The sequence below is a fragment of the Colletotrichum truncatum genome (assembly GCF_014235925.2).
Source record: "Colletotrichum truncatum strain CMES1059 chromosome Unknown Contig_0004, whole genome shotgun sequence".
Classification (NCBI taxonomy): Eukaryota; Fungi; Ascomycota; class Sordariomycetes; order Glomerellales; family Glomerellaceae; genus Colletotrichum; species Colletotrichum truncatum.
This window is the reverse complement of record NW_027222401.1, coordinates 2123068-2150439: the sequence shown is the minus strand read 5'-3', so window position 1 is coordinate 2150439 and position 27372 is coordinate 2123068. Positions and strand designations below refer to the sequence as shown.

The window sequence follows — 27372 nt, the reverse complement described above, 5'->3', positions numbered from 1 at the left end:
AACCCGCATCGTACGCATCGAATGGTGGGTCAGCAACAGTATTCAGTGACAGCATAAAGCACCAACTCCTTTCTTGGCCTAGATATTCCCTTAAGGGGGTATGTTCGCTCCCACATTCCCTCACAATGTGAGAAACACACAAATGAAAACGTAAAGAGATATCGGGGAAAAAGAGAAATAAATGTAAAAAAAAAAAAAAAAAAAAAGTAGAAACCACGTTAAAAATGGAAACAATAGAGAACGCCAGACCCGTCAACGAGGAGAGCATACCCTTCGCCAGGACAGCCCTCCCAAAAATAAAAATAAAAATATAAACCACCACCGCCCCCGGTACCACAACAACCTCCCGTGTTCCAAAACCCGTTGACATGTGTGATGCTAAGGACCCCTTTCCCCGTCTTGATGCCGAGCAAAAACCCCCCGTTGAATGCGTACCCATGACACTTGTGTGTCCTTGTGCGAGAGACGGAACAGATGCAGCCATGCCTCCCATGCTACCCAGCCGCGCGACCTTGGCCTGAGACCCAATGGAGGATGAGACGTTGCTAGACTGCGTTGCTTTACTTTGACTTGATTTGCTTTCTCGCGCCCCTCCTCTCTCTTTCTCTCTCTTCCCCACCTCTCTCCCGTATTCGCCCTCTTTTAATCCGTGCCTTTTATGACCCAAACATGTGTTGCGCGCGTAAGCAAAGTGCCCACTCTCCAGAGAAGAGAGTTTTGGTTTTTTTTTTTGCTGTCAGATCAACTTAATCCATTCGCTGTCTTCTGTGCTTTTGGGCAATTTTCTCTTTTTTGGTCGACTCATGCCATGCTCCCGAAATCCCAACACACGCTCCCTCCTTACGCATCAATTGCTAATCGCTGTGCCAGTGAATATCCCTTTTGCCCTCGCGAGATTCTTTGTCTCCTAGTCCCTTTGCCCAGATCCCGAGCATGCTTCGCAAAAGGCATCGCAAAACGTATCGAACCCACAAACTCCGTCCTCGAGTTGTTGGCGCAGGGTATCCATAGTCCGCAGGGACGTGAGACTAGATTCCCCGAAGCTCGTCTACCATAGTAAATATCCCATCCACGCGCCATGCTGAATGAAAGAAAGGAAAACCAGCCCGGCGCCATTGTCAAACAGAAATTAATAAAAAAGAAATTGAAACGAGAGTTAAAGAGTTACTTTCAAACATGATTTTGCATGAATTTCGACCACGCCGCGTCTTTGTACCGAAGTCGCCATGGGATGAACGCCTACTGATGCTTATCTCCCGAACTCCTGAGAGCCTGGACGAAGAGAAATTCGCACGACTCCGGCGTCAAGTGCCGCGACTGCAAGTTTAGAGAAAGGCCTGTTACTCAAGGCCAGGAAAGGGGGAATCGTGTAAATCAATGAAAATGACAAAAAACGAAAAACAACCGAAACCGGGAAATCAAATGCCAATGCAAATGCGTGTGCGCCAAGCATGATAAACAGCGCTACGGACTCAGGGAGCCATCCCCTGAGTCTTCATGGGAAGTGTTGGAAGCATCCCGAATCAACCGGTAGCCTTTGTTGAAGCTGTTCAAATGGCTTATGAATCGTCCCGTAGCCGTGTATTCATGCCGAAACACCGTGACGCCATGAGTCTTTCGCCAAAATGCGCATCAATGCCTCGAACAAATCCGGCTTTGTTCTCTTAGAAGCCTACCTTCCCAGCATGTGTGGGGGCAGATAGTTCGAGTTGTTGCCGTTCATCAAAGAACCGGGCCCGCCGGCCGTCATGGCACCGCCGTATCCATTCCAGACGTTGTTGTTGCCACTAGCCGGAAACCCTGCGACAGTGTAAGACTGCGGGGTTGAGCCACCGTTGTAACGACCGGCGCCGAGTCCTGGAGGAGCAGCAAGTCCGGGAGGAGGTCCATTGGCGGTCTTGAACCCGTTCGTGGATCCTGTCATCATTCCGCCCATCGGGGATGTCGTTTGGCCAGGGGTCTGGCCGGATCGAACGCCGAGGGGGTTCTTCGAAAAGCTCAGGCGAATCCCGCCCTTGACGCTGTTGTGAAGTGGGTGCCCGTAGAGTTCGTGGAGGGCCTTCGTAGCGAAAGATACATCCTCGAATTCCACGAAACACATGGGCCCGTTTTGCTTCGTCCGGAAGCAAAGACGCTTGTATCCACGCTGCTTGGAGAACATAGCCTTCAGTTCTTCCTCCGAGGTGTCGATAGGCAGATTGCCGACGTACAGAGTATTGCACGGCGGGTTCTGGTCGGCAGGGTTGACAGGCGGGAAGTTGTGACGAGCGTACGGGTGACTACCTGCCATGTGGAAGGGTACCCCATGTGGACCGCCGCCCATAACGGTGGGCGACATGGCGGCCGGGTGAGCCGACATCGCTCCTATCCCTTGCTGACCGTACTGCGGAAGCGAAGATGGTCCAGATGATGCGTTGGTGTTGAGAGATAGGCTGGCTAGACGCGAGATTGGTAGTTGCGGGGCGGTGGCCCTCCTCTGAGCCGTCGCACCATTTTCCGCATAGGCAACTGGGTCCTTCAGCAGCTCGCCTGTGTCGTCATCGTCAGCGGCATCATCGTTGATTACCGACTTTCCTGTGACACGGGTTCGTTCGGAGAGATGGTTTCCAATAGGTGACTGTGGAGAGAAGAGATTCTGGTAGTGTGCACTGGACTCGGGGTTTGGCAGCTCGCTTGAGCCATAGATGCCATTCAAAGGCGGCGAAATCTTCTCGAGTGATTGGAAGGCACCGTTGAACCGTGATGGCTGTCGCGAGGTCGGCGCTGAGGACGTAGCTGAGGAGGCTGTACTCGAAGATCCGGTTCCCGCGGGCTCGGCATATCTCCTCGACGTGGCCGGGCTTCCTCCCAGGATCTCGACAATCATGTTGGCGTCATTGGAAATGTTGGATTTCCCGTCTAGCATATTTTTTGCCTCGATCGCGCCGTTCGCAGTCCTAAACTTCAAGATAGCTGATCGGAAGCCCTTGTCCTCCGACTGATCAACGGGGAGAACCTCAACATCCACCAATTCCTTAGACCAAACAACCATAAGACGGAGCGATTCTTCGGAGGTGTTCAGCGGGAGCCGGCGAATTAAAACAGACGAGACAGCTGGACCTGCGTTGGCGAACGGAGTGCCTACGGGCTTGGTCGCATCGCGCTCGAAGGGATTGACGGAGAGGAATGAGGGTTGACCGTTGGACGGCCTGAAAGGTTGCGATTGTTGTAGAAAAGCCGGTGCGGCCATGGCAGTTTTGGTTGCTGTGGTTGTCGGCGGGAAAGGACTGGCGCGACTCGATGTCATCTCAGAAAAACTCGGGTTATGGCCGATGAGGTTGTAGATGCGCCTGGTTCACCTTTACTCGCCGGTCATCCGCCGGTGGTTCGGTGCATGCGCTGACGCGTGGTTCCGTGGGGATTGCGTTGGGATTGCGATGGAGAGATGCGACGATCACGCTGATCAGGTGGGCAACTGCTCAGGTACGCGAGGGAAGGAATGCGGATGATGGGCCAAGACGCGCTCAATATTGCCGGGTGTTGGTGACTGTTTCTGACGGGCGACAAGACACAGGTCGACAAAAGAATGCAGCCTGCTACAAAGGGCGATGTGGAAAGTTGGGGGGGGGGGGCTGGAGTTGGTTTTGGTGGAGGGTGAAGGGAGAAGGAGCGTGCGGGTAGTGCAAGACGAGCTGTCGCAAGGTTATGTATCGTGCCTTAGAGTTCGGAGACGAGGAGGGAAAAGGGCAGGGTACCAAGGTAGCGCGAGGTAATGGTGGTACTGATGGTAGGAGGATGTCAAGACGAGGTGTGTGTTGGTGGGAAGTGTGCGAGGGTGAGGGAAGACCAGAAGGAATGGTGTATGGTGTGCGCGCGCGCCTTGATGGGTTGGGTTGGGTGCGCCGCGGTGCGGTGCGGTGCGTCAAGACAGGAGAGGACGGACGGCTGGCCTGCTTCTGTCAAGGAGCATGGGGGACCAGCAGCGCATTTGCGGGTGTGGATGCTGGGCTGCTGGTTGCGTTCGAGAGTCGGGTCGGTTCTGGGACTGGGATAGGGGGGACTGGGACTTGGGTACCGGCGCGCGGTAGGTATGCAGCAGATGGCAGGCTAGAGCAGGTCGACTTGCCGGGGCCCCTCGAAGCTTGATGGTGACAGGTACCCAATGGGACTACAGCCACGGGTGGGTGACTCGAGAGTGGGAAGGCCAGGCGGCGACCGAGGTAATTTTGACAAGACTGTTCGGAATCTTTGGATTCAAGACGAAGGCGGCTAGAGAGCACAGGCTGAAGATGCCGTTGCGTGAACGTGGATGGTCACGGCAAGGGGATAAAAACAGGCGGAAGCGCGGAAGGATGTTGCAGGACGGCGTCGATGTCGTCGACTTATCGTGGGGTCCCAGCAGGACGCAGTCCAAGGCAAAGTCGGACTGGATAGGTCAGGTACTTTGAGGGGAACCCAAAGTTGTTGCAGGGCGATTGGGGGTGAGTAGCACTGGATAACGAGGGAGACGTAATGTACCAGCAAAGCTGGAAGAGGGTGTGTGGAAACAAAGTCGGTGGTCCCAGGTTGTGGTGCCTGCTGGGCCGGGGGGCGTCGACGGTGTGTCCCTTGGGGTGGTGGCCCTTGTTCGAGGGTTGGAGTCTGGGTCAGTCCAGTCACGGTTGGGCTTGACTTTGGGGGGAGTGGAAGTGGAGAGGGACGAGGGACAAGGGATAATGTGCTGTGGAGTGTGAATTGCGCTCTGCCGCTGCTGGAGTCTTCGGAGAGCGACGTATCGTACCAATCAGAGGCTGATCGCGTAAGGTTGAAGAGCATTCGGTGCAGACTAAAGCAGTGCTAAGGCATATAAATGTAATGTGTATACTTTTTTCATGTACCTTGCCTGGGGACAGATGCGACCACCTCGATGAAGTTTCCTGTGTGTAAGTAGCAAGCTCACAGCAGCTCCTCAAGAATGACGATTGCGCTATCTGTACTTTTGGATAACAGAGCCTTCCGTCCTTCGTCGTGAGGGGGGTCGTTGCCAGGTGGCTATCGAAGTCGTTCCCTTCAACGTGTTTGATATGGAAGAAATTGACGAATGATGTTGGTAACCTCCTGTCAGTGGCGCCCGCTTTAAGTTGAGCTGGTGTGGGTGGGCTGTGGTGTTGTTGCGTCTGTGTTCACAAGGGAGGGAAGGGAGGAGAAGGGGACCAGCGGCAACAGTAGTAGCGCCAACAGGAAGCAGGTTTGGGGAGGAAGTACGGATACCGTGCTTGGTGTTAGGCCGTGGACATCGAGGTGGTGGTGGTGGTGCTGCTGCTGCTACTGCTGCTGCTGTTGTTGCTGTTGCTCCTGCTGGTGGCCTGCGGTAGTGGTGATGCTGGCAGTCTCTGGGACAGGGGGGTAAGGGAAATGATGGGAATTGAAAGACAAAACAACCTGGGCGGTGGAAAGTAGGTTAGCGGGTGAGCAGGAGAGACAAGAGAAGAGGAGGGCCCCTGCCGGTACCTCTTCCTACTAGGCCAGATTCCTTGGTGGCACAGCCTCTGGAGGGGACAACGGCGTCGGGGAAGAGAGCGGATTGGCTGCGGATGGTGTTAGTAGTGTGACCGGGCTCAGGGGTCTTGTAGACTTTCGGCGATCGTTGGCACCGTTTGAGGGCTGGTGCTTGCCGGGGAGGCGCGTGTGTCTCTCTGTATGGCAGTCTGGCAGTCTGGCAACCTGTACGACGGGGGGGTGGTGGGTGAGAGAATGGCTGTGTGTATCTACCTGCGTGTGTATGTGTGTATTAGTGCGTAAGGACGTGCAGACAAAGAGAGAGGCTCATTCGCTTTCTCCTATCCGTTCCCTTGAGTGCTCTTACCACTTTTTTTTCTTTTTTTCTACGACCTCACTGGATGGTGGGTGATTGTGACAGACTGGCTGTACGTACAGATAGTAGTAGCCGGCGGGACGTGTCCCGGGAAAGCTCGCAAGGTCCCAGGTCGGTCTGTGAGTGGTTGCAGTTGGGGCCCGAGAGAGCAGGGACGGGCACGGATGGGCAGAATGGGCTGGATGGGAAAGGCCAACCCAAGGTGATTGCCCTCTGCCCAGTAACGCCTCATCAGTGTCGCACTCTGTCTGCCGTGCCGTACTAACACGGCGTTTCTCGCCAATCTGAGTTCAGGGAGGCCATTTAGAGTGGAGACGACCCTTTCGAAACAAGAAAAGAAGGAACTACAGAGATAGCATGCACACCTCTTCTTCTTCTTCTCCTTCTTTCTTTCTTATTTCTCCAAATTCCCCCTTCCCTACCTTCGAAGGCACTTGGCGGGTAAGAGGAAGCGACTGCCCTGTACCCCCATATTGCACCTTTCGTTCGGAGGGCGCCTATCTGTGCCACTATCCATACTGCATAAGTACCGCCTGTGATGTTTCCTTGCTTTTTCAGCTTGCAGGACGCACTCGTCGAGGGGAGGAGTGCACGTGGGTGCAACAGGCGTAGTTTGATAAGGCAGGACTTCTCCTGTCAAGCCATACTATTATCTGAGGGTCGGTCACGAAGTGTGCAACAGTAACAATGCCTGCGCCTTGCATCCCCGGGTAAGAAGGATTAAAAATTAAATAAGATAAAATGTTAAAAGGGAGAAAATAACATCTCTTAGTCTTTGGCGCATTCTGCCCTGCCCTGTCCGTTGTCTACTGCAGAGTAAGCTGCCGCTGAAACTTGAGAGGATTGAGACGGGGTCATTGCATCGAGCTAGAAAAGCGTACATCTTTCTACGACACATTGAAGTGGTTAAGTACGTAGTCGGCAAGAGTGTTCCGCTGCCTACCTGAGGTACATGTCCGACATTAGAAAGGGATAGATAGCCCTCTAGATTTTGCACTCTGCAAACACAGTCATGCCCAGATGACAAGTTCTAGGGGCCCCTCGACAGATCTGTCGGCCCTGATCTACCACGCGAGACCACAGACCAGACGAGGCCATGTGCCCGTCACGCCAGAGCCGATACGTATTGACGTACACACGACTGACGGCGCCAGACACCGTCTCCACCCTTGGGCAAGGAACAACGACGTCCGGGAAGCAAGGGACTAGACCAGACCAGCCAGATCCTTTGGTCGTGCTGAATGAAAGTGGGAGGAATAATACAGTATTTGGCCACCCTTTTTTTTCTTTTTTTCTTTTATGGCTTGCAGATCAGCAGAGATTGTTGGAAATGTCCTCCGGCCGAGAACTAGCCCTGCTGTGCCCTCCTATCCCATCAACTCAGTCGCTCAGCTGTCTAATGCAACAGTAATATCATGGATCGTCATCGTGCAGTTCGTGATGACGGGGTAATGAGCCGTGTGGAGTTGAGCCGCGAGCTGGTCTGTCAGAATAAGTCGGAGTGGATAGCACCGTGATCCTCGCAGCTCGACTGCCAAAATCCCTGGACTCTTTTTGGAAACGACAGTCGAACCCCTTGTTTGAGTTCGATGAAGGCAGACTGTGCCTCCTCCTCAGGAGAAGGGAGAGAAGGGGGAAAAAAAAAACAGACATATGCTAAGGCTTATCCAACGAGACGAGGTAGGTCTTCCGCCGGCACTCACTGCTGCATGACCCAAGTCGCCAGTTTTCTTTCAGAATGCCGGCAGTCGAGTTCGCACTTTTTCCTGTGGTGGCTGTGAGATCTGAAACCTACAATCTGTCACATCATCTGCAGGCAGGTAACGAGCATACCGATGATACGATAAAATCTGCAAAGGAAGCTCTGCATGTTGGAGAATGAGGTCGAATCAGACGGATTCTGGTTGGTGGGCTGAATCTGTCAATCGGTTGTCGTTACTCTGTGTAGCGCAATGGGATGAGTGCTGCCGTTAAGAGAGGCGAGTGATGGCTGCACAGCTCAGGGAATGGTATGTGTCGATGGAAGGGAAGAAGGGTGGAAGGGCAGCTGCAACGGCTAACAGGGTGCTCTTACTTCATTATCCTGAGATCATCATCCTTGCTTTTTGCGTCGACCAGGGAGTTTGCACTTTCTTTTCTCGAAGCAAATAATTGCGTGCTTGCCTCGATAATCAAGCAAGCAAGGGAAGGCGGTGCATTTCTTCGTGCCACCTACTTTACCACGTACTTAACTTTCCTCATCCATACATCGAAGGTAAGGTGCAATGGGGCAGGGCTTGTCTGGTTCCTCCAGGAGTGAGTGAGCATGCATCTAGGAAGGGAAAGGGCGGCCGAAACTGTGTCTGCCTGCTCGGAGACATCAACATCACTCACCTCCCAGCTGTGTGTATGCTGCACCGGCAAGAATGGCCAGTCATGATACGCTAAGGTCATCGACTCGCAGACCAGTCATTGCTGACTGACTTTACTGCTACCGCAGTGGCCAGCCCACCGCTAAAACAGAACGACCACCCAATGATTGCCGGGCTCCGATTCCCCGGCTCCCGCCACGAGGGCTTAGGATGTCTTCACTCTTTTTCTTGTCTTCATCTGCGCCCACATCGTTCTGTCCAGGGCTCTCGGATATCGACACTACCAGCACTCTGGGCACTCTGGAAGATAACAGGCCATGCAAGTCAGAAACCATCGTTCACGGTGCTCACATCTTACACGTAAGTTCAGATACTTAACCCAGTTTTTCAATCAGGATTCATGATTAAACTGTTATAGGCCTGTGTTAACTTACTCACCACCGAAACTTAGGGGATTCTGCAGCAAAACTTGTACTTGTGTTTTTGTCAAGGGCAAGGCGGCACATGTCATATCTCAGCCCCAAGGAAGAAGGGCGATGCGATGCAGAGACGGGGAGTATGGAAAGTGAATGGGTTGCGGCCAACTGAAAGGGCTTTACGATCCCGTTCGTTGGGAAAGTAGGAGGGGCGCATTGAGCCTGCCCTCTTTCTCCAACGCCAACCTTTGACCACAACCTCGAACGCTTGGGTGAATGCGGCAGACCTGCACGACGACAGGATCTCCCCTTGCCCAATGCAGCCCTAGCGCCTCGCTTCCCTGTCCACCAACTCTCAAGCCGCCTTCCGGTCTGCGCTTGTCCGAAAAGGGGTGTATAGTGGAACCACCGTTCTGCAAAAAGGGTGAGCTCGCGCCGTCGCTTGCACCCTGCTCCTCCCCACCAAACTCTCCTCGTGCTCTACGTAGTCGTATCAGTAGTGCCTAGTCCTTTTTTTGCCAGCCTGGTGTCAAAGTTAACTTTAGCCACACCTACTACCAAACCACACCACAATTGCACGGCACTAGGTGGCACCTAGTATCACCACCACCATTCCCATTACAAACGAGACAACATCGGCAACAACTTCATCAACAGCCGCGGCAAATTAAGTACGCATACAATAACCGCACATTTAAGCTGTGTTGTCAGTCGTCATAAAACCAGCCCTCACTGATACTCATGATACGCGTTTTAGTGGTTGCAGCAGGCTCTCCCTCGTAATAAACAAACATCGCCGTCACGCATCTCTAGAGCCTGCAATGGACGATACTTGCGGTATAGTCTCCCCCAAAACCTGCAGGAAATTTGACACCTAAGCATGATAAGTTTATATCCACACTTATACCCCCGTTGAGAAGCACTGCTACCATTATTTGTTGGTGGCTTGTAACAACTTGGTGCGATTCAACCGCCTTCACCAACGCTGATGATCCGCGTGTCCTCGCACGCAGCCCCAGCACTGCTACCATGGCCTCAGTATGCTAAAAATCGGCCTTATGTTGTAATAGGTTTGGCTTTTGCGGCTGCGATGCTAGCATGCCGTGTGAGTGTTGGGTTTCAAGACATGGCACAATCTTCTGTCATGCATACCTCTTCCGAACTCTTCCAGACATTTCTGGCATGCAGTTCGTACAAATGTTTAACAAAATGTTCAACAAGAAGTACCAAGGTAGTCCACGAGGTTAAATGTCTATCATGAGTGGCTATTTTCCTCTTCTTTTTTCGCTGATGTTCGATATCGATACCAGTTGCTGTCATCCGAGCTCGGTGGAGTCACAGCACGCCTCCAACGAATTCCTCACCCGTGGCCCTCGGGCTTCAGGTGGACGTCAGAGAAAGAATCAAAACTCTTCAGTTCCTCTTGGGAAAAAGAGAAAAAGAAGAAGAAAGCAATAAATCCCTCTCGATGCATCAAACCCTTATTTCGACACTCACATGCTTTTCGTACAGGAAGAATTTATTCAGGCTTCCACCAAAACGTTAAAGTGTAGCCCTAGCGCTTGCAGAGATGCCTGTCCCCAGGTAATGAATGCCCCGTTACCTCAAGCGAAAGTCATATAATTGGGTTCCCCCAATTGCTGGCCGGTTAAACAATACTGTGTTGTGTAACCTATTGGCGCCGTCTGGTTTGTCCTGTCATCCGCTCGTCATCGCATATTCATACGGCCCCGACAACCCCCAGCCCTGTCGACAAATTGTAATGCCTCTTTGGTCACCCAAAAGGCAGAACATCCAACCCATGATGCTGGTTGATGCTGAACAACAATTAGGTGCCCCTTGTTGCCAGAAACAGCAGGCCTGGCACAGACCTCTAGGTCTTGAAACGGATGCTGTTCGCTGAAAGGGTCCCCTGTCTTCTAACCCTGCCCTTCTCGCGGGGAAATGGCATCTGCAGAGGCTGGGTGGCACTGAAACAACAGATGATATTCATGTCTTACCTGGACCGTCTGCCACTGAGCGGGCATTCCTTCGTGCTAGCGGTTGGCATATGAATTGAACACTCTGGGTCAACATTCCATCCCATACTCTGTTACAAAGCACCGCGAGATTGGGCAACAACAAAAACCAAGCTCGCATACTCAGGTCTCCGGATGAAATGCAATTCCTACCCACCACAATCTTCTTTTTTATCTTTTTTTTTTGTGATATGGTGAGAGGATGTGAGGGCATTCTTTGTTCGGAGGCTTACTGTGCTGAAACCTAGAGCTTACTCGACACGTTAATGGAACGGCTACTGTACTTACAGGGAAAGACCGAGGAACCACGGCCTTGAATAAGTTCACCTTGTACTGTTTGCTCTCAACTTAAGAGTTAAAGGGCCGCGAGTTTCAGGCCAAGCTACTCCTAAAATAAACCTGGACCACTTCAACAAGGTTGATTCAGCATCACCTTTTCCCTTTGATTTCTTTCCCTTACTTTTTTCGACGTCTACCCAAGGTAATTCGTGCCAATTAACACTCTTCTGACAGTGCACCTCGGCCAACCGTGCGTTCGACGACAAAATGTGTTGGTGGTAAGCCGGATCGATGGTCCAATTCCATGGAGACATTTCGCGCGTCTTTCCGAGCCATTTTCCAGCCAAGGCAACGCTTCGAATAGCAGGTTAACTTAATGAAGGCTGGCCAATTGGTGGATAAGCCCAACAGCATCAGTCCCTGTGCATGGAGCTACTGTACGGATGCCATGGCCAGTCACTTCCGGATGCAGAGCCCTGGCCCAGCAAGGGAGCGCTTTCTTCCTCCTCCCTCTTTCTGTCTCTTGGGACGGATCCCGGTAGTGGGCACTAAAGAGACAGACAGAACTTGACTTTGCTTCTAGCTTGGGGGAGGAATCGATGAAGGTCAAATTGTCTTGTGCAACATCCTTCCTGCAGGTCTTGGATGGCTGTTGAGTAAGCTCATATCCCGAGATAGCAGTCAGAACGCGCGACGGTCGAGGCTCGGAACTTTTGGACCGTACAAACACATTTACTTACCAAGACAAGTTAGCGAATGTACCGGGTGGGCAGATCTTCCATTGAGACACGGTGCCTGCAACTAAGACAAACGGCGATGGTCGTCAATCTCTTCCTGGTGTGCTCATAACGACGCTCTATTGGAACTGTCGTCGAGTCTGGCTTAGAGCCTGATTCTGACATCTGTCAAACTGCAGATGCAGATCCACACTGGCGCTTCGCGTCCTTGTCACGGACGTATAGTGTGATGCAGCATCTCCCATGCATTTTTGCGGCGCTGAAGAGCGGAAGCTTGACCACACAGTTTCGAACTTCTGAGAAGCCGGAGATATCTGGAATGGAACTGAGCACAACCGATAGGAGAGTGAGGAACGCCTGCCAAACTAGGCTAACGACTCTTGGTGTCACTGGTGTATTGCTCCTCACGGATCGCAATCCTTTGGAACCGAGAATGCAGCAAGCGATGACGAATAATGAGCACATGTTTTCTTAGTGATAGTGCATAATTTGAATTACCAGCCGCGTCGAGAATGAATGGTAGTGGGGGGTCAGCTAGACCGAAAGCGGCCCTCAACAGGAGAAGGGTGTCTGCTTGCACGAAAGGGTGTCCTACAGGAAGACTTCCGATACGGCGGCAAATACCGTCCTACCGTTCACTAAACTGGCCTGCGGGGGCACCGGCTGGTTCTCGGGAAAGCTTGGCGGTAGTGATGGGGAACGATACGACGGCCCATCGATGGCGCTGACATGAGAAACATAATCGACGGGAGCGCCTTACGAGGCTTGCAACAAACATGGCAACCACATGATTATTTGGTGTCTATCACAATATGTTTCATGCCCAACAGCCAGGCTGCTTCAGAATTGTGCCGCTCTAGTCCGAGGTCCCGCACGTACTCGGTTGCCGGAGCAGTTGAATACAGCTGAAAAGCTGGACCAGCGAGAGAGAGGGAGAGAGAGAAAGAATGGGACAACAGTTTGTAACCAACGTGGCTGGCTGAGACCAGCCAACAAGTCAGATTTTGGCATCCGTTTGCGAGCTCCAGGGAGGCGACATGGAAACACTTCCAGGTAAACTTCAGCATGAATTCGGGGACTACTAAAACTGATAAGCTTACCAGACTCAGCATAGACATTTTTCGTCTGGCACTGTTAAGCAATAGGACCACATTTGTGAGTGGACAACAACAAAAACAACAGCCTTCCTTCATGCCTCATTCTCATCTCTTAAGAACCAGACACGGCTACTTCTGAGGTGCGACTGCCTAGATGATGGCATTTGTCAGTCTTTGGCTCGTAAGGTTTAGCATGTGCAGATGTCGGCCAGCACCGGCTCCGTGAGTCTGGGCCCTGCTGCTCGATCATCCGTGATGTGTAGCTCTGGGAATCAGTCAACGATGCTTGCTTGGTGCAAGGCACCACTTTTCTCGCCTGGGGTCGGGGGTAAAGACCATCTGACTTTTACATCCAACCACTCGGGGTCTTCCGCGAGTCTTAAAGTTGGGATTTCCCTGGTTTCTGGGCTCTTCATCTCCACTTAACCCGACACCCACTGGCCCCGACGGAAGCTTTATCTCCTTCATCAAGGCAAGGATTCTCTCGCGCTCTTTGGGTGGTGTGGGAGACCAAGAAGCACCAACTCACGGTGCCCCATCCCCAAGCTCCCTGTTGTCATCAAGCATGCAAGCTGCAGCACACAAAACAGCCTTCGTCCGAAAATCGCCGTAACCCCCGGAACCTAATTTTGGATCATACCTCGAGAGACCCGGCCTTGCGACGCCGAGACAACCGAAACAGACGCGGGCAGGCACTCCCTTGGTTTCTTCTCTTATTGTGCAAACATGCCCCGGCACGGCGCCAAAAGAGCCCCATGCTCTTTGCTTGCGCGTTCCCCACGCCTTTTTTGACTCAGCTGCAACGTAGCGTAGGACGCGGAATGTATGTTTGCTTGTTTTCCTGCAATAGACACGCTACAGTTGGGTTGACTGCAAATCTAACGGCGGCCCCCCGTTGTGGGCTCCCCGGCCCCAACTGACACGGCTACCCTCCAGAGATATCCGGAGCTTCACAGACCCAGGTTGAGAACGAGACGCCCGGTCTCCGTTTGTTTCGGTCCTTCGATGCCGTTTTGATTTCGTCCCTCCGCGCCGGCCTGCTACGCCGGTGAACAATATGTGCCGGGGTAGCCAATTCAACCAACCAAGGTGGCACATGCTGACCACTTCAGCCGCACTTGTACTATACAGCTTTCGGCGCATGTTATGGGGCTACGCCAAGTCATTTATGCCATGGTCGCCAGCCACAGCGAGGGAATCGGGATCTTGCGTGTGTGCTGAGCATATTGTTGGGATGCAGTCAGCTCGGTGGTTGAGCATTGAAAAAAATCTTCCCTTCTCCCTTAGGCTATCCCTCACATTTTCCAACTGCGCGATATCATCCTGATATTTCAGCTTCTATATATCTTACAGCTGGGTTTTTTCCTTTGTTCTATCCCTCTCTTTCTTTTCCCTGACGCTCAATTTGCTATTATCGTTGGGCAAGATCAACCCTGCTCGGCTACGGATATCCTGCGCTTATTGCAGCTCAACAATCCCAACGCCCCTTGAAAGTCTCACCGCCTGGCATGATGGTCGAAGAAGGATATCACGACCTCCAGTCTATAACGGGCCTCTCTGACCCCGTGGACACGACGAAGCCGTACGACCCGTCTTCCCTTTCTTCCAAGACGGTACTTATCACCGGAGGTTCTCTTGGTATCGGCGCCGCCCTTGCCCAGGAGTGGGCTTCCCACGGAGCCAATATTATCATCGGCGACATCAAGGCCGCAGAAGGTGAAGCCCTCATCGCCACCCTTCGCACCAAGCACCCCAAGGGCTCTCACCACTTTCTCACATGCGATGTTACGTCTTGGGACTCGCAGGTTGCATTTTTCAAGGACGCCGCACGCCTGCCCCCCAATGGAGCTATTGATGTTGTCGTCGCCAACGCCGGCATCAACCTCGTCGCCGCGAACCAGGCCTTCGACAACCCCGTCCCGTCCAAATCGGACCCGGACGCACCCCGTGAACCGTCTACAAAGACCATTAATGTCAACATCACGGGTATGAGCTACACCACGCACCTCGGCATGTTCTGGCTCCCGCGTAACGGCAAGAGGGACGACGCCAAAGACACCGCGAAAGACAGGTGTATCCTGCTCCTCGGCTCCGTCGCCGGCGTGGTCCACCTCCCCGGACAGACGCCGTATGCAATGTCCAAGCACGCCGTGACGGGACTATTCCGCGCCATGCGCGCGACGGCGTATATGACGCACCGCGTGCGGCTGAACATGATATGTCCGTACTTCATCAGCGAGAGCAACATGTTCCCCGCTGCGGGCGAGGCCGTCCTGCTCGGGGGCAGCGCAGGCGGCGCCAAGTTCGAGGATGTGGTTGACGCTGCGACGCGGCTTGTCGCCGACGAGAAGGTTATCGGTAGGGCGTTGCTCGTGGGTCCAAAGGTCGCGGATAAGGAGAGGGGGATCGACCAGGAGGTTGCGGCGTGGGATGTGTATGCTCATGATTACAAGGACTGCGAGGCCTTTGTGTGGCGGTGGGTGAGGATTTTGAACACGGTCGAGTCGATGAAGGGTTGGTTTGACTGGGTCAAGGATTGTTTTGGTATTTTGGTCCGGAGGTGAGTGTACGCTTCTGGGAGGGTGTACCAAGGAGTAAAAGGAGGTGGGATCGGCCATGTTTTGCCACTTAATGATAGATAGAGAACTTTGTCACGGATATTATAGAACCAGGAAAAGGTCATGGTCGTGTGTTCTTGGATAGATCCCACTGGGATGCTGCTGGCTCTCAGCCCGGATTCAGTAGTCTTGAGAGAGTTTCTGTAGCCGTACTCATCCTCGCCTTGATGAAGACAAAGGGAGGGTGTGAACTGACAAAGGCGTTGTTGAAGTGCTTGAACAAGTTTCACAGCTCTTGTTCCCTCTTAAATCAAGTACTTCAATGTCATCGCATTCAATGAGAATTCTTCTACGCCTGGCCACGAGGCATGTATACGCACATTGTTGGCCACAGTCCACGTATGATTCCTCCGGTAGCCTGCGCCGACAATTTGAATCTCGCCGCGATGAAGGAAGTGAGTATTTTGCCCATATAATACAATGAAGGTTACGGGAACGAGCCTCCCCGATTCTGTGTTCATGTTGTAGCTCTCGAGGAATTTTTCAATGCTTACAAGCTGGGGCTTTGTGGTAGAATCAGAATGGGGAACCAGAAGAGCAACTAGGACCGCATCTTTTGTCGGCATACTGCTTCCGAATACATACCCCGGTGAGAACTTGAATCTGTTTCCGCAGAGCTTGGCACTTCTTGGCTTGGGTCCGAGACTGAGCAAACACCGTGAACTGAGGATCTACTCTGACTTCGAAGAATGAGTGGATGCAATTAACTCTGTCCCTAGGGCATGTGACGATGATTTCCACAAGAAAAAGCAGGCGAAAGACGCATACGTCTTCATCTACATGGTACTGGACGTAAAATGTTACACTGTAAGCGAGTGTCTGATTCGATCCAGCCCGTCAACTCTAACGGAGGCCTTTCAGCTTGCACTTGGGCACTGGAAGTAGTTCGTGATCTGCATGTATAGAGCCTAAGTGCAGGAAATAACGGACAGTATCCTGCACACATTGTCATTCTATGACCAAGCCCATTTTATAATACCACGGTAGAGTCTAGAAAAGAAAAGGGTTTAGAGTCACGTATCCCCAAGTCCTAGCTAACAGGCTGAAATAGATTGGAAAGAATGGGATACTCAGCTAAGGCCCGATTTCTAAGAGCTTTGAGCTCAGCAACAGGAAAATGCAGCTCTGGATCCTTTTGTTTCGAAGGACAAGTCTTCCGTCACTGTCTGATATTGGACTGTCGTCTTCTCACTCATGTTTGTGCTTTCTAAACAGCTGTATCTGCTATGGACACCGATGAGAGTGTCGTTCTCCAGCTTTGCTTGCAGCAATTTGCAACTCAGTCAGCTCTTTCCACGGCACTGCGATACCAGTTCGAGATCATAGAAAGCAGATTTTCTGGCCAGGACTTGAAGACATTTGAAGACGAAGACGTTCATCATCCTTCCTTGCGGAGTCGTGCAAACCCTAGCGCTCAGTAACAGTGTATTAGCACTCTTACTGAGCTTGGTCGGTTTCCAGATCGGAGCGCACGCGTGGCGCATTCGCCGTGTGCGGTCTTTGCTGCCTGTTTGCTAACATGCCATCCAGTTCTCTCATGGTAGGACGAGAAAAGTAGTGTCCATCATCTGCTTAAGAACGGTCTTTTGACCTCCAGGACCGTGGAACCTTACTCAACGGCAATCCTTAGGTCCTAGAAGTGGTGCTCGGCTCATTTTACGACGACCAGTTCGGTAGTAGTCGGCCCATTCTGCTCCGACAGGAACCCAGCCTCTTTAGACCTATCCCGAGATCTCTTAATGTTACTAGCACCGCTATTATCGATGCTCTTGCTGGAAGTCAAACCCTGGCTTGGCATTAGTCTGAATCCCATAGGAATGAGATGCGTCTGTGACGCCGTGGAACACGGGCTCTGTACACACTGGCGCTCCTCCGCAACTTCGGCACATTGAACTGCCACGAACGGTTGAGATCTGCGGCAAGAATGAGGACTCACGAGAGACGAATTCGAGGCACGTGTTGTCGAGCGGGGTAGGTTGTGACACATCCAGAATAAACGAACGATGGTATCGGAAGCTCGGCATAATCTTCAACTATGTGGTAATGTGCGCGTGAGATGTGTCTGGGAGCAAGGTACAGTAAATGCTACAGTTATTTTGTGACATAGTAGGGTCCCCACTGACTTCTTAATGCTTACTAGACCACTTAGAAAACACTAAAGGGGGTGGGTTGGGAAGTCCCTGAAGCGTTCTGCGGTTGTACTGAGCTCCTTAGTTGGTGACGTTGTAACTCATCCCAATATTATCATAAGGTATGCAGTTACTTGTTCTATAGTATATTACTTAGAGGTAGGCTGCAGCGTACCACAGGTAGCCTCTGATTATTTGCCCAACGCTTGTTGTTCAACCCCGTGGAGATCAGCCCATGGCCTTTGTGTTGTCCCCCTAGAGAATGTCCATGGCTTCCCCGTGGGGTATTTACCCGCCCGATCAGCGGCCGACTACTGGAGCGGGTCGTCTAACTCCTTCCTCTAACTTAACTTGGAGTTTATACTCGAAAGGTCGATGTTATTCTGCAAGGGGGGTAAGTTGTGTTCTCAGGCTCTGCTAAGCCAAGCGCACTAATCAAAATCATCAGAGGACAGTCTCTTCGAGGCAAGGTGGATAACGGTCAGCATGCGCCGTATGCGGGGAAAGTTAGAAGGCATACTACGTAGTATCTGAATCCTTCAACAACCCTCGCCTAAAACGTCCGTTTCATGCTATTGGTAGATTAGAGGGAGGATTCGAACGACTTAGTCGCAAAGAGTATGTCGACAACAAACGAAATACGAAGAACGCAAATACTGTTCGTGGAAAATTAACGAGGATTATTTGCCAGAGGAGATGGTTTGCGCGCCTAAAGCATTTTGACGTCGAAGCAGGTATCGACTCTCAGGTTACTCTAGAATGAGAATAGGACTTTCCTGAATAGTTGAGGATGGAATGAAGATGTCAGGCGAGAAACGAGTTATAAAAGCCTGCCCACTTCCTCAGTTCCCATGCCTCCTTCTTTTGTATCTTCAAAGCACAGGATCACTCTTCCAGCTACTCAATCCATACCTAAGTTGTAAGTAAGCCTGAAAGCCTTGTATATTTAGACCATGGACAAATGATTAACCTCGACACAGCTCCTCTACTCTTCCGAGGTTCCAAACGACACCAAAAAACACAATGCAGTTCACTACCTTTGTCCTGAGCGCGCTGGCAGCTGTTGCCGTGACGGCCTCCCCGGTTGCGAGCCCCGAAGTAGTAGCCCTGTTGGGTGAGGAATTGACGGCACGCCAATCTTGGTGCAACCCATGCAAGAACGGAAAGCACATCTGCTGCATCGCCACCCAATGCAGCTCGTACCCGTGCTAAGGGGTATACTGATGATGGAACAAGACAGAGTGTGGCGGGTTTCTACTCAGCGAGGATATCATGTACTATTGCGTTATGGCTACAATGTCTATAGGCATCCTTTGAGATGCTCTGCCCGGGCGATGGTAGCAGTAGCTTGATAAGACTATAGTATGGTAATCTCAGGTCCACTAAATGATTAGGCCCCGTGGTGAATGACTTGTTCTTAGGGAACTAGTGCCTACTAAATAGTCCATTTTACTACCTTGTTATGTAGACGCAGTGGATATGGTCCCACAGCGACTTGACTTCTTTTGGTGGAAGGATTTTCGTTCTAAGCAGCTCCGTAGGAGCTCCTCCGAGAATAACAAGGAATCGAGGGAAGTAATACGAATTCAGGCAATTTTCTTCAACCAGCTACGCTACATTGTTTTGGCGGGTGACCTCCATACTGTTGGGGAGTCCCATATTGTAGTTTGCATTCTCAGACTGTGGTTTTGCTCTCCAAAAATCCGAAAGAAAATGTCCCATTCAGATTGAACGGAGACCGGGGGACCCAGACCACCTAAACGTTGAACAAAACGCAGGCAAAACTTACATACTCATTCAGTTCCGATGGTAGTAGTAGCGCCTTGAATGCGTGGTATGCGAAGACTGTAGAGACGACATATTTAGTGTTGTTGAAGTGTTGTCGAATTCTCATTGACGTAACAACCGTACATATGCCCCTTTTGTCGCCAGACCACTCGGTGATTGGTTGCCTTCGAGCGGGCTCATAGTTATCCTGTTGGTGGTGAGGACGAAAGGCCCCCGACCGATGGCGCAATAGTTACTATAGGGCGGTTAGTCATATGCCAATAACCAACTACACTCCGCGCATACACTTTAGACACAAAAGCCAATGTGTTTGCTTCTGTTGGTTGTAAGGAAACCCGGTAAATGCGAAATACCACATCATTGACGTTTTTACGGCTGCATCTTTCAAACTTGCACCCTTCCACCTCTGACGGGACCAGTAACACTGCAATCGTGAGTGTGTTGGCAGAACCCTTCCACCAGAAGCGCTCGTGTTCAGGACGCCAATCTCGGCAGGCTTAAGGGATTCTTGCACTATCACGTCGCACTGCATCGATTTCTCTGTTACTACCACGACGGAGATGTATATTTAGCCAAGGGGAGGAAAGAGGAGTTGTGGCGGTAATGAGACAGCCTACGGTGCACTGCAGCATGCGGGCGCGAGGCTGGGTGAGCAGTGAAACGTCAAATTTGACAGGATCAGCAGTGAGATGAATTTCAGACGCTGGACTTAGCAATTTACTGAATATAGGTGCTCATGTGGCTCCAGAAGCCCATGTCTTGTACAACTTGTACAACTTGACAAAGTGACCTAGAATTGAAACTCTGACGATGGCTTATCATCCGCATCAACCTGGTCCGGCGACCAACGCATCTACATGTTGAAATGCGGATTCCAATAAAATTTGACATCGTACTAGATTGGCGCAGATGATTACTAGATGTTACCTTGGTCGTTTCCTTGTCTGACCCTGCCGAAATATGCTTTAAAAAGAAGCTCCAAACCACGCTCTTAGTAGTCTCCTTCTCTCCGACTCTTCAACTCAAGGTTTCTGAAGGGTTAGGAGGTTATAAATCGTGTCCGATTCGCCGGTGTTGACGGAACACATAGCAGAGTTGTTGAAGCCTCCTTGCGAATAAAGTGAGCTTGCTGTAAATATGAGATGAGGTGGCCCCTCCATGGCTCGACGCGCAAGATGCGTGTGGCCGGCCGTTGGGCAAGGGACGGCTATTAAGCAGATGTTTCTGAGAGAGTTGAGCCAGCTTGCGGGAGTAGGATTACAGCTACCGGTAGATCTGGACCAGCATCATTTCCGGACCTGTCATGGCCGATATAAAGGCTCTGGAAGTGCAACCAGTGACCATACAAATAAGCCTCTTTGTTTATATTATCTTACTTGGACTGGTAGCCTGGACCAGAAACGTAATCTTCCGACTCATTCCCCGAACAACAGAGATAGTACAGTCTATAACACAAATGAAATCTGCCATGGGAGTATCAACGTAAACCAGACATGCCGCCCAAACCTTAACGCCAAAGCATAACCAAGCCCACCGAGATGCAAGGAGGTCATTAATCTGACTCCTCTGTGTCGTCCGACTTCTTATCATCCTTATCATCCTTATTACCCTTAATCTTGCCCCAAATCTTGCCAAATTTATCTGCAAGCCAGTCCCAGAGCCCCTTAAGGGCCTCCTTACCTTTCTCAACGGCGTCGTCGTCTGAGCCATTGCTATCCCCGTCTTCTTCACCTGGAGCCGCAGTGCTTGTCGACGATGATTGGGGAGGGTCAACTTGGATAGTATTGTCGGGCTCAGCAGCCTGCGTCGCTGACTGAGCTACCGACGAAGCGACGGTTGGAACAGCGATCTTGGATGCGGGGAGCTGCGAGGTAGTGTATGCAGATACGGGATCTTCAAGTTCCTTCGGGGCGTCCTCGTCCGCATGAGTTCCAATGGGCGAGAGGGGGAGGCGCAAGGTTCCGTTGTTCGGCTCCGGGATGAGACCAACAGAGTCGCAAAGAATGTTGTAGACGTTGATGTTTTCTGTCTTGTGTTAATTCAAACTTGGCAAATTAAGTGATCCGAGGGCAAACTTACGGAAGGCGTCAATCTGACTGTTGGGCGGGTGAGGAAAAGCCGGTCCACGAGCGATGAAAATAGCACGCATCAACGGGTGCTCATGATCATAACCATGCAATCCACGAGGGTTGTACACAGTGCCATCCTTCAGCGCCTTGGCAACATCCATCTCCTCCTTCTTAACAATGGCCCAGCCAGTCTTGGGCACAATCCACAGAGGTGCAATGCGTTTGTTTTTGGAGAAATGGTAGCGCTCGGGCATGTTGACATCGCGGAGGTAAACTTCAAAGTTCGGGTTGGTCTTGGCCTTCTCAGCCAGTCCATCGTAGAGCCCCTGAAGGTCATCAGGGTTCTTGGGCCTGAGACCGTATAGAGGCCAGCCGTCGGTGTGCTCAATCTTGGAGGCGTCAACAAGATCCTCAAGCTGTAGGACTCGTGTAGTGTCAGTGGTGGCCATGCCGTGGTCGGAAACAACAATAACATTGACGATGCCAGTGAGGTTCCGCTGCTCCAAGCCGAGGAACAGCTGGTCCATCATGGCATCGGCTGCCTGGATGGTAGAGCGGATCTCCGTGCTGTTGGGCCCGTATCTGTGGCCGTCTGAATCGACGTTGGGCACGTAGGCGGCAATGAGCTGAGGGCGCATATCCTCTACCTTGGCCGTCTTGTCCTCCATGCCTGGCTTGTCGAGGAACTCCAGAATCCTGCTGACTTTGTTGTCGAGAGCCTCCTTTGCATTGAATCTGTCCAGGAAGGTAGGCTCAATACCCAGAATATGGGCCTCGCTGCCCGGCCACATGTGAATGGCAGATCGAATACCCTGCCTCTCGGCAGTGGCCCAGAATGGCTCGCCATTCCACCACTTCGCATCAAGACTTCGTGCCGGGTCGGTGTAGTAAAACTCGGCCTGCATGTCCGGGTCCCAGAAAGTATTTCCGACGATGCCGTGGCTTTCTGGGTAAAGCCCAGTGGCAAGCGTGTAGTGGTTCGGGAAAGTAACTGAAGGGAACGACGGGAGCATGTACTTTGGTGAAACGCCCTCCTTGACAAAAGCATTGAGTCTCGGCGTCAGTCCACGTTGCAGGAAGTCAGCGCGGAAGCCGTCGAGACTAATGATGATGGTCGTCGGCGCAAATAGGGCGGTGCCGTTGCTGGCAAAGTCTGCCTTGTGCGCTGACTTCCTATTCAGCGACAGCTTCCATGCCACCAGCACCAGGATGGCGAAACCAATCGCAATCATGCTATGGATGAACAGCCACCTGCGCCAGCCCCGTCTCTTATCCAGCTTTGACTTGTCAAGCATCTTCAGTCTTTGTCGGTCGAGCTCGTCGCTGTCCTCTCGTTCGCTGCTCTCGCCGGTTGAGCTACCTTCTTTCATGCCCCCCTCCTCCATCTCGTACATCAGCTCACCGTCCTCCCCATGGATGGCCTGCTCCATGAGGCGCTCCTTTTTCTGCTTCCTCCTTGTACGGCGTTGATGCCTTTTGTCCTTCTCACTAAGGAGATCTTCTGTCGACCCATTGCTAGATCCAGGACGCGCATCGTCGGCGCTGCGGCTGAAAAGCTTCATCGGGTTCGGAACAGCGAGGCCAGATCCTCGGCGTTGGAGATCTTGCTTCTTCTTGCGCGTATCGGTAATGAGCTTGTCGACCTCGTCCTCCTCCATGAATAACATGCTATCGGCAGCGCGCAGCTCCCGGCTGTTACGCGCTCGTTGTTGCAGTTGGTCATCGTCGCTGTCGGTCTCCTGATCGCTTCGGCTGCTGTGCAAGGATGAGGCGTCGTCGTCGTAGCTGGAGGGGGCAAGGAGGCTCGCCGTGTCGCGGCCTCCTCGGGACTGCGTGTTAAAGCCTCGCGTCGGCATTCTTATCGGCGCTGCGTATTGTCGCGATTGCCAAAATGCAAATCGACGTTCTAGGTCATGAACCCAGGAGTGCGACGTGGTTTTTTTGTATGGTTTAAAGACGGAGCCGAATTTCTTCTCTTACAGAGACCCCTGTAATGGATGGATACCACCTGGATGGCACAAGGCTTATCGCGGTGATTAAGATGCTCCATTTCCGCTGCTCAGGGTCCTCTGCGGGCCGCTATCATTGGGTAAGTTAGAGTTGCCCCGCCTTTGTTGCCTGTTTAGGAAATCTTCCCAGTTGGGCCGATCTTATTTGTTCATCCTCTGGCGACTGTACTAGTAGGCCCACCTGTCACCCTCGCAGTTCCTCCCATCTCCCCTCAAGCAACCCCCTCAACGCACCTTAGTATTTATGTTCATTCAAATGCGAGGGCGAAGGCCAACCAGGCATTTTTCTACTCGCCCTGACAGCTCCTAGCGCTTGTGATCTCGTGCTTTGGGTACTCGCCCTCCACGCACCTCAGCCAGCGGGAGGATTGGCGCTAGTACCCCATGAAATCAATAATGGCACACTGCCTCCAATGGCAATCGAGCGAGGTGGCAGACGAACTGATACCCATGTTTGGAAGAAACTCCACATTGGTGATAACGATGCCTGCATTGCATCCATTCTAGATACGATTTGATCCTTGGTGATGAGCGAGGCAGTACGGGGGTGTGTGTGTGTGTCCCAAGTGGAATATGAAGAGGTCTCGATGATACTCGAAAGCATGGTTGATGGTCTTCCTCATTATATTGTGAAGATTGTCTGTAGATGGGGCCTTTGAATACCGCCTTGTATATCTGCCTTGCCATGTTTCTCGTCTTGTCTCTGACCTCTTTCGTTGCTGATTGTCTATCATTGAGTGACAAGGGTTCGCCCAAAGGGGGAAAAGGCTTGTTTCCTTTCCGCGCCACAAACTGAGGCTGCAACGGGTATCACGGGGCCATACCTTGATGCTGATTGGCAGCTTCTATCCAAGAAGCAATATTCTCTAAGCTCACCCTTCTCACTCTGTCTCATACACCCCGCCCTACGATTGCGTTCCCCTGCAAGAAATAATCGTGGAAAGCCCGGAGCTGGTGCATGGCCTTGTCGAGGCCCTCCGGAGGGTTTCTCCCTTATGTTTGGCGGGCATTTCTTTAGCTGTTTCTCTGGAGCCTTGCCTTCGCAGTCCTACTGCTCCCGCTTTCTCCGGTGGTTTTTGGGGCTTCCAGGAAAACGTTATTCACGATGCATTCATCTTGTTAGAGAATCGAGTTCAGTGTGTGTAAGCGTTTGAAGTAGCGCCTGTCTACGCGATATTTCTTTTCTACAACACCTAGTTTGATGCCAAGCCTCGCCGGCATGCTGCGGCACCATGTACAAGAAACCCTCTTTGAACACGGTTGTGTTCCGAACGCCCTCATGGAGTCGCGTCGATGGGAGCCCGACGACTGTCGCTAGCCCTGTTGTTCCATGGAATCCTCGCGACGAGGTCATTCGGCGCTTTTCGGATCCAGCAAAAGAAGATGATGTTCAAAATGCTGGGTCAACTTACGAGTAAGTTGTCTCGCAAACCGTCGTCGATGCTGTCGCAAGTTTCCTTTTTCTACTGCCCCTCCGCCACCGACCCGGCTGGAGGACGGGTTAGATTGATATATGAATAAGCACTACAAAGGAAGGAGTGAACAAGGACATAGAAAAAGCGGAAGATGCGCATGTAAGACCAAACGCACCAGCAGCAACTGATTGGCATTTCTAGTAAGGCTGAGACCGCCTACGCGAAAGCCGTCAAGTCGCTGCAAACTCTCCTCAAGGACGAAGGCGCCACCAACATACTTACGAGTCAAAATGGCAAACAAGAGCTCTGCGATGTCGCCAAGCAGGTCCAAGAGGCGAAAGAGACGACTCTGGACCAGAAGAAGATGCAACGATTCGTCAGATCCCTTGATCACTACCAGGGAGTCTTTGATATTCTGTCTCAAGCGGACTTCTCAGGTCTGCCGCTGATATGGGGTGGACTGAAGTTTATACTACTCGTAAAAGACCCGTCTGTTCATAATCCTGTAGTTACTTACCGGTTCCAGATGTCGAAAAACAGCTCCGAAGCCCTCTCTAAAGTATTCGAAGTGATCATCGATATCGGTCGGAGTTTGGAAAGAATCAGGGCGTATGCTAAATTGTATCCTATACCACGAATGACGGAGTTCACGACCGATCTCTACGAGGCTATTGCAGAGTTCCTGGAAAAAGTTATCAAAGACTCCAAGAAAAGTTCGATAAGTACGTGTGAGACATGCTGATGATGAGACACAAGCTTACAACTTAGCAGAAAGGGCTATGACGGACTTTTTGCAGCCATTCGATGTCAGATACGGCGACCTACTAGCCAAGATGAAGAAAATTCAAGAAGAAATCAAAGAGGATGCTAATGTCTGCCTGCATGTCAGACATGCCATGACGAGCCATTCAATAGCCCGTTATCAAACGGTCCTCCCGTTGCAGAAGCACCAGATGTACCAAGGCTTTAAAGGTCGGTAGCCCGGCATTCCTTCTGGCAGGTATGGACAACTAACACGTACCAGCTATGGCCGAAGATCCATCCGCCTCACTTTTCGCTGCCATTAAAAAGAATCTCTTCCAAGGATTTGAGCTCGAGGCGGGGTACCACCAGGAGCTGGAATCCACGTACAAGACGACAACCTCAAAGGCGTGGGTGGAATGGTTTAAAATGGAGCAAAGATATGTGCCATCGGGCTACTCGCACGAGACGAAGGTGATACAGGCAGAATGCGACGCCCCGGATCCTCAGCATGCCCTGATCTGGAAGAAGCAACAGCGGACTCTCGCGTCCAACGTCCCTTCTGCCTATCTTATCTGGACCCGTGGCATGACAGCGCAGTCTGCCATAGCCTCACTTATTGACCAAATACTCTTCCAAAAGACCGAGGTGATGGTCGAAGCCGGTTTGGACTTGGAGCAATTCAGGGAGGCTAATAACTCGCCCCGCGCGCTTTGGAACTTTTTCCTATATCTAACCACCGTACTCGGTGGTTGCATGGTATACATAACTATAGGATCGGTGGGCGATGAGGAGGCGGCCATCGTCGGGAAATTCGTTTCCATGGCGAAGACTTGGAAGGGACCGGCGATAAATGTCACGCTTATTCACCCGTTCAGCGACGAGTTTGCCAGAACGGACGACGTTATCAACCTGGACGACAAGTACGACGTGCATCCGTCACTGACGACCACAGATGCCATGCATCATGTTCTGGTGTTAGAACTTCAAGATCGCAAAAAGGTTTCAAATACCATTCAGGACCTCCTCTGGGAAACGGTATGGCGAGAGGTTCGGTATGCCGTAATTGGCATCGCTCTCGCCCAACTAATAGAGAGCATTCACCACGCTGCCAAGGCAGTTGCCGAGAAAGCCAAAGACACAAAGAAGGAGACGAGTAATCAGGAAGAGAACAAGGAATCAAAGCGACAGATTACCAAGAAGCCCTTCTCCGACGTGGATGCTAAGCACTGGGTCGCCGCGATTTCAAAGTGGACCGGAAATGAATGGTCTATGAACACGTTACGAGAACAGATCCAGCGACATATCGACATCGTCGACATCCACCTGCCACCCGATATCAAAAGTCGACTGAAGAAGAGGCTTCAGAGGCTCGTGTTCATGCAAGAGAAAGAACTGGGATCCCGCCAGTTGACCGAGGCCCAGCGGGCGGCCATCTGGGAAGACCTGCAAGATGCCATTCGGCCAGGAACCAGCGAGATGTTTTGCAGTCAAATAGAAACGTTGCTGGCTGCTGTTCTCGAAGAATACTGGGAGGAAAGTCCTGAAGGGGAGGGCCAAGCAAAGACTCTATTTGTTTATCTCGTAAAGACGTATTTTGGGAAGAGTGGTCGGTGGAAGGATACCTTTTCTGACGATAAGGAATTAGTGGCGGGTGGTATCACGACAGCGATTGAGATCGGGTTCCAGGATTTGATAGAGGCTCTAGCCTCGCAGGAAGATTCGACATGAGGTGAACATCATAATGAAATACTAACGAGTTATATGTCAGTAGATATAAACATATCATGAATCCTGCCGCTGATGCTTGTCTTATTTTGTCTCTCTGTTTAGCTATGGGACAGCTATTGAACCCCAACTCAAAGAGGCCTT

The 27372-nt window shown here is 51.7% G+C and overlaps 5 protein-coding genes across 5 annotated transcripts; 3 read left to right on the top strand and 2 right to left on the bottom strand.

Annotated features, from left to right (window-relative positions):
• Positions 1-1672: 1672 nt before the first annotated feature.
• CTRU02_207379 (RNA binding protein) lies at positions 1673-3286 on the bottom strand (the record flags this gene model as incomplete). Its single annotated transcript, XM_036719233.1, has 1 exon — positions 1673-3286. One exon carries the CDS (start codon positions 3284-3286, stop codon positions 1673-1675), a length of 1614 nt encoding a protein of 537 aa, XP_036588940.1.
• A 10953-nt stretch (positions 3287-14239) lies between these two features.
• On the top strand, positions 14240-15295 carry CTRU02_207378 (short chain dehydrogenase; the record flags this gene model as incomplete). Its single annotated transcript, XM_036719234.1, has 1 exon — positions 14240-15295. The coding sequence occupies one exon, from the start codon at positions 14240-14242 to the stop codon at positions 15293-15295; it is 1056 nt and encodes a 351-aa protein (XP_036588941.1).
• A 3206-nt stretch (positions 15296-18501) lies between these two features.
• On the top strand, positions 18502-18690 carry CTRU02_207377 (uncharacterized protein; the record flags this gene model as incomplete). Its single annotated transcript, XM_070204879.1, has 1 exon — positions 18502-18690. One exon carries the CDS (start codon positions 18502-18504, stop codon positions 18688-18690), a length of 189 nt encoding a protein of 62 aa, XP_070061412.1.
• A 2128-nt stretch (positions 18691-20818) lies between these two features.
• Positions 20819-23191, bottom strand: CTRU02_207376 (ectonucleotide pyrophosphatase phosphodiesterase family member 1; the record flags this gene model as incomplete). The annotated part of the gene is made up of 2 exons (XM_036719235.1): positions 20819-21291; positions 21346-23191. The coding sequence occupies 2 exons, from the start codon at positions 23189-23191 to the stop codon at positions 20819-20821; spliced, it is 2319 nt and encodes a 772-aa protein (XP_036588942.1).
• Positions 23192-24576: 1385 nt separating this feature from the next.
• Positions 24577-27231, top strand: CTRU02_207375 (uncharacterized protein; the record flags this gene model as incomplete). The annotated part of the gene is made up of 4 exons (XM_036719236.1): positions 24577-24758; positions 24961-25481; positions 25531-25731; positions 25784-27231. The coding sequence occupies 4 exons, from the start codon at positions 24577-24579 to the stop codon at positions 27229-27231; spliced, it is 2352 nt and encodes a 783-aa protein (XP_036588943.1).
• Between the last annotated feature and the right edge of the window lie 141 nt (positions 27232-27372).